Source organism: Colletes latitarsis, unplaced genomic scaffold (assembly GCF_051014445.1).
Source record: "Colletes latitarsis isolate SP2378_abdomen unplaced genomic scaffold, iyColLati1 scaffold0013, whole genome shotgun sequence".
Classification (NCBI taxonomy): domain Eukaryota; kingdom Metazoa; phylum Arthropoda; class Insecta; order Hymenoptera; family Colletidae; genus Colletes; species Colletes latitarsis.
The window spans coordinates 741,989-748,861 of NW_027488368.1; the positions used below are offsets into that span (position 1 = coordinate 741,989).

The 6,873-nt window shown below is 50.1% G+C and overlaps 1 protein-coding gene across 1 annotated transcript; it reads left to right on the forward strand.

Moving 5' to 3' along the window:
- The first annotated feature begins 1,036 nt into the window (after positions 1-1,036).
- Positions 1,037-4,595, forward strand: LOC143350660 (uncharacterized). Its single transcript, XM_076782679.1, has 4 exons — positions 1,037-3,085; positions 3,470-3,662; positions 4,152-4,418; positions 4,537-4,595. The coding sequence occupies exons 1-4, from the start codon at positions 1,037-1,039 to the stop codon at positions 4,593-4,595; spliced, it is 2,568 nt and encodes an 855-aa protein (XP_076638794.1).
- Positions 4,596-6,873: the final 2,278 nt, after the last annotated feature.

Consider the following 6,873-nt stretch of genomic DNA (forward strand, 5'->3'; position numbering starts at 1 on the left):
AGTCATCTGTTGGAACGTTAAAGAGAAGCCGCAGATCGACGGTCGTGCCGTTGTACTGCAGTGCGACTCGACGCACAGACTCCGTGGGCATACTCACGGGATCAGTGCATTTGGAGCCTTACAACCTCCACTTGCATCCCCGTCCACTAGACAATCGACTCAGTTCGGCGTCGAAAGGAAATTTAATTCTTTTCACGCCAGATATTAAATACAGTCCACTTGCGAGCTCGTATATTACGAGCGAGCGAAATTCTCCGCTCCTATACATTCGAATATCGAAGCCAGGAGCGTGAGGACACACACGCGGCGAATATACGTGTAACGTGTTTACGTGTCTAACACATTGCCGTGTTTTTCTGTTCACAGAATCTTGGCCTACCTCAACGTGCCGGTTCCGACCAAGAAATCGTGGAAGACAATTTAATAAGAATTTTCGTTGTTTCTGATTGTTTATTTTATTTTTATTTTTATAATAAACAGTTTTTGAAAAAGAAAATCTTAAGTTCCCAACTCACTTCCCACAATAAAAATCCGATCCCTCTATCCGGACTTCGTCGTTAAAAGCATCAACCTTTTAACATAAGGTCCTTCGAGCCGGATACTGAGGTAATCGGTAAAGGGAAGTGTTGGACATAATACACGAGAGTTTCTCCCGTGTACGGTTGTTTCGAAGTGTTTAACCTTCAACAGCCATGTCCGTTACTAAAGATCCCAAGTGGTCTGACCTTGAGGCACACCTCGAGGATTTGACCAGAGGGATGGAACGGATAAACAGGGCATCCATCAACCTTAAAAAGATGGGTCGAGCCAAGTACACAGAAATATTCTGGAGGAAAGGCTCAATTATGTAAACAGTCTGTGGCAACAGATGAACGATCAGTATAAGGTCGTGTGTAGGCTTCTCCCTCCTGGGGAACGACACTCTTACGAGCTGTTCCAACGGGATTTTATGGGGGAAACTGAAAACGAGTTTTTGGATTTTCAGGGTTATGTGTCTACGGAAATAACCCGTATCACGACTGGTCCAAGATCAGTAATGCCGGAAATCCAGCAATCAATACCGATCGAACTCCCGAAGATGAGGTTGGAGAAATTCGACGGGGATTCTTCGAAATGGGAACATTTCGAAGATCTATTTACCGCCGGAGTAATCAACAACCCCACTTTAACGGATGTACAGAGGTTACAATACCTGAACACCTGTATAACCGGGAGAGCCGCAGCCGCTATCGCATCGCTTGCGATAACGGATAAAAATTTCTCAGTGGCGTGGACGACCCTGAAAACAGAATTCGGGCTCCCACGCTTGGTGCTGATCAAGATTCTTGATCAGATACTGAGACTATCAAAAATCCGAAAAGGCGACCTGGCGAGTGTCCAGCAGGTCACCATCGGCTTTCGGCAAGCACTCGCTATACTTGCTAAAAAAGGAACTGTGGAAGAGCAGCTTAGCTGGCTGCTAACACACGTCGTAGCAAGTCAATTTGACGCTACGTTGCAAGGGGAATGGGAACGATCCCTCAAGATGTCAACGGAATATCCGTTGATTGAGGAGATCCTGAGATTCCTTGACCAGGAAGCACGCGCTATGACCGTCATTGACGAACATAACCGCAAAACTGCCTCAAAAAAGGAACATAAGCCACGAGTACGGAGTCATAACGCCGTCGTGGGCTCCCCCCCTGCGCAGCGGAAGTGCATAATTTGCGGACAAACGCATGCACTGACCGAATGCGGTGCATTTAAGAGTTTTTCCACAAGAGTGCGGTACCAGCTCATAAGGGACAGACAAGGGTGTATAATCTGTCTGGCCCTAGATCATGACGCAAAGGGTTGCCGGAGCCAACACGTCTGTTCGAGATGCAGTGGCAGGCATCATGCCCTGTTGCATTTCGAGCAATACGAAAGAGAGGCTCCTAGCCAAAAGCCGAAAACGAAATTTTCGAACGGCAAGCGTGAGGAGCGGCGGGATAACGCCCCTCCACAGCGCCGTACGGCTAAGGCGAGAGCCGCCGATACCTCGACGACGCAAGCAACGACGTCACGGGCTACTACGTCACACTGTACTGCGAGTACAGACGTACCGAGGCCGGTGCTGTTAGCTACCGCGATCGTACGAGTGTACGGAGAAAACGGCGCGTCGCGTTTAACTCGCGCGCTGTTGGATCAAGGGTCCGAGACATCCTTCATCTCGGCGAGATTGAGGAATGACCTCAATCTCCCGAGGAGGAAAACCTCAGCCACGGTATCGGGCTTGGGGGGTGGTCGAACCCAACAAATTAAGTACAGTGTAGGGTTAAATCTGGGAGCGGCTAACGGGGTTACCCCGATGGTTTCGGCCAGAGCATACGTCGTGTCAAAAATCACGAACTATGCCTCGCCGTGTGTAAACGTGTTCAATGACGACGCGTTACGAAACCTTATGCTCGCAGACCCCGAACCCGCGTCCGGACAAAACATTGAAGTTTTGATCGGCGCGGATCTGTACGCCCAAGTTATTCGATCGGGATTCCGACGAATAGCGTCCGAAGGGCCAATTGCACAAGAAACTGCATTCGGCTGGATATTATCCGGACCAATAAATGCAGCAAGCAAGGCCCGGTGTCACGTGCGAACGTTGCATTGCAACGTACTTGAATCGCTGGATTACGCGATTCGACGGTTCTGGGAAATTGAAGAAATTCCCTCGACCTCAGTGCTTACAAAAGCTGAGGAAGAGTGTGAAACTCATTTCCAAAAGACTGTCGCACGGGATGCAACGGGACGGTTTATTGTCCGATTGCCGTTTAACCATCCGAAACCGGAAGAAGCGCTGGGAGATTCACTCCATATCGCTCTCTCCGCGCTGACCAGGATGAGAAGGAAATTGGACAAGGATCAGACCCTCGCACGAGAATATGAAGAATTTCTCGCGGAGTATGAGTCGTTGGAACACATGACTCGTATAGAGCCCTCTGAAAAATCCAGACTCTACATTCCGCATCGAGCGGTTATCCGAACGGAGAGTGCAACCACCAAACTGCGAGTCGTGTTTAACGCGACCAGCCGTACGGTGGGCGGACAATCCCTGAACGACATCCTACACGTAGGTCCGAAACTGCAGAACGACATCACGTCTGTTTTGACGAGATGGAGGCTGTACGAATACGTGCTGGTGGCCGATATCGAGAAAATGTTTCGGCAAATTCTCGTCGCCCCGCAGGATCGTCGTTTTCAGTGCATCTTATGGCGCACACCCGAAACCGAAGTGCTTAAAGCATTCGAGTTGAACACCGTTACGTACGGAACGGCGTGTGCACCGTATTTATCGATGCGTACTCTGCTCGAGTTGAAAAAACGGGACGGTGACAGATTTCCTCTCGCCGCTCCGATACTCGAGAAAGATATATACGTTGATGACGTATTTATGGGGGCACCCGACACGTCCTTGTTGGAAAAAATTCGTATTCAAGTTTGCGAACTCTTACAGGGCGGCGGGTTTAAATTGAGAAAGTGGGCTGGTAACTCGCAGAAATTACTACGAAACATCCCACAAAACTCTCACTCCCACGCTGTCGACCTCACCTTGTTCGATGATTCCGAACTCAAGGTGCTTGGATTGCGATGGATACCATCGGGAGATTATTTCTATTTCAACCTGCAACGGTTCCAACCGGCTGCAGGCCCGATTACAAAGCGAACTTTGTTTTCTGAAATAGCCAAACTATACGATCCGCTCGGCTGGTTATCACCAGTCGTAATTCGCGCGAAGATTTTGATGCAGTCCCAATGGCTGGAAAAAATCCAGTGGGACGATCATGTCTCCGCGAATACGCTAAAAACGTGGAACACGTTTTGCGAGGATTGGAGCAGTTTGGAAAAAGTAAAATTTCCCAGATGGATCCGTTACGGAGCAGATGCAGTTTCGGTGGAATTACACGGATTCTGCGATGCTTCACTCGGAGCGTACTCGGCCGTCACGTATTTACGCGTGACGACCATGACCGAGGAAATTTTCACAACCTTGATCATGGCAAAAACGAGGGTGGCTCCGATTAAAACGCAGTCAATTCCGATTCTCGAATTGAACGGAGCCGTACTGCTTACTGAGCTCGCAGTGCACGTGGAACGGTCATTATCCATAAAAATTGACCGTATAATCTGTTGGTCAGATTCCACCATTGCACTAGCTTGGTTGAAAAAACATGCTTCGACTTGGAAGGTTGTGATAGCCAACCGAGTCGCGAAAATCCAGACCATGCTTCCGAAAGCTGAATGGAGACATGTTCCCACCCGCTTCAATCCCGCGGATTTGAATTCGCGCGGTGTCGAAGCGGAGGAGCTCATTCAATCGAAGCTGTGGATTTCTGGTCCAGCATGGTTAAGACAACGAGAGGAAAATTGGCCGAAAACGCCTGATTCCATCGATACGACCGAGGGCAAGCGTATTCCGCACGCCCACGTTGCAACTCCAGACAAGGAATGGGAATTTGTATTCCGATTCTCAACCTGGAGTAAGCTACTTCGCGTGACTGCATATTGTCTCCGATTACGTAGACCGATGCAAGGTGAGCGAAGGTCGTTCGATGCCAACGTTGTCGAAGCATCAGAATTGAAGCTGGCCAAGGAAAGAATCGTCCGCTACATCCAGCGAACGCATTTTGCGGGCGAGTACCAGTGTTTAAAAAAGCACAGGGAAATTCCCGCAAAATCTCCGTTAAAAAGTCTGAACCCTTTCCTCGACACGAATGACGTTTTGAGGGTCGGTGGACGACTGGAGAATGCGACGCTGGCATGGGAAGCGAAGCACCCCATAATTCTGCCAAAACACCATGTGTCTACCATGATAATTCGGCAGTGCCACGTAAATACGTTGCACGGGGGCTTGCAGCTGACGATATCCATGGTAAAGCAACAATTTTGGATCCTCGGTTGCCGAACCACGGCTCGCAAGGTCATCCATCAATGTATGAAATGCGTAAGATGGAGGGCACAAACCTCCACGCAAATCATGCAGGATTTGACCCCAGAACGCAGCCGTGCAGCAAGGGCTTTTTTAAACTGCGGAGTCGATTATGCGGGACCGTATAAAGTCCGCGACTCCGCGGGCCGAGGAAAAACAGCTCATAAAGCGTATATCGCAGTTTTCGTCTGCTTCGCTACAAGGGCCATACATATTGAACTCGTCCATGATTACACGACGAGTGCATTTTTGGCTGCATTGGATCGGTTCATGGCCCGACGAGGAATCCCGTCTTGCATACGCAGTGACAATGGGACAAACTTCGTCGGTGCAGATCGTGAATTGAGAAAACATTTCAATAAGGTGTGTAAAACGCCGGAAATGCAAAACCAATGCGGCGAAAAGGGCATTCGGTGGCAGTTTAACCCACCCAGTGCCCCCCATTTCGGTGGGATGCAGGAAGCCGGAGTCAAATCTGTGAAGCATCATTTAAAGCGCATCATAGGAGAATTCACTCCCACGAGCGAGGAATTACAGACGTTACTCTGTAAAATCGAAGCCAGTTTAAACTCGCGACCGATTGCCGCTCTGAGTGATAGCCCTGATGATTATGCGCCGCTCACACCGGCACACTTCCTAATTGGAGGGCCCATGATGGCACCCCCAATGGAATCCGTGGAAAATGTTAATATTTCGCATCTGACAAGATGGAGAACTATGCAAAAATTCCACGAGCAGCTCTGGAGGCACTGGACAAGAGATTATCTCATGCACCTCCAGAACCGCTACAAATGGCAGACGGAAAATACACGCCTAAAAAAGAATGATCTTGTTTTAGTGCAGAATCCTCTCCTCCCCCCGAATCAGTGGGAAATGGGAAGAATAGAGGAAGTATTTCCGGGAAAGGATGGGCATGTACGTGTAGTTAAAGTACGCACAGCCAAATCCACATATACGCGACCAATTACGCGATTGTGTACGCTGCCTGTGGCTGAGTCTTTGTTTGAGTCACCTTCGGCGACGGTTCCCGAAGCCGAGCAGGTGATCTAAACAAAACCGTTCGAGTTCGAAAAGGCAAGGATTTTGGAAGGTGAGAACGGTTGATTCTCACCGGCCACTTGTCTCCTGTGCGAAAACGAAGAGTAGGGGGAAAAATCCGCCAATCTCGTTATCGCTTAAGGACGGGAACAATTAGCTTAAGCTAACGCCCCTAAATCGAAATTCGAACGACACCTTACCGGCATAGATCAGTCACTAACAAACCATGGAGCCAGAGAGTGCACCAGCTACCCCGGAAACCGGTATGTCTTCACCCGGTTTCGACATCGCGTTTGAGCGTATCCTTCAGCTGGGAGCGCTGGCCGAGGCCCCCCAGCCGAAGCTCGAGCAAAGTGAACCGACGCCCACAACGAGCGCGTGTAGTGAGGTACCACTGGTATTCCCAGTGGGTCGCCGAAACATTACGGTGCCGGCACACATACCACAAACCACAAGGCGGTACAAGTGTTTGGTACCAGGTGGGCGCTACGTCCTCCGGTGGGCAAAGGACGGGTCTTTAAAGTCCTGCCTGTTCCGAGAGGACGTACCCCCAAAACCGGAAGGACCTCTGCCCGTCGCGTCGACATCGACCGCTGCACCGGAACCAGCGAATACGCCGGCCACAACGCCGGTGGAGAAGCCGCGGCCCGCCAAGCGGAATCGACGCCGCACGCCCTCCGTGACGGAAAAGTTGGAGGGAAACCCGAAAATAAAGAAACCGGAAACGAGAAAGGAAAGAAGGAGGAAGCGGCCTGGCAACCGACGTGAGGCACCGCCTAGCGATGATGCCCTACCAAAGGCGGCCATTCAGGCCATCCTCGCTTCCCTGCAGATGCTGCAGGGAAAAAACTCCGGCGGACCCTCCAAAAAATGTAAGTAATTTACATATTTTC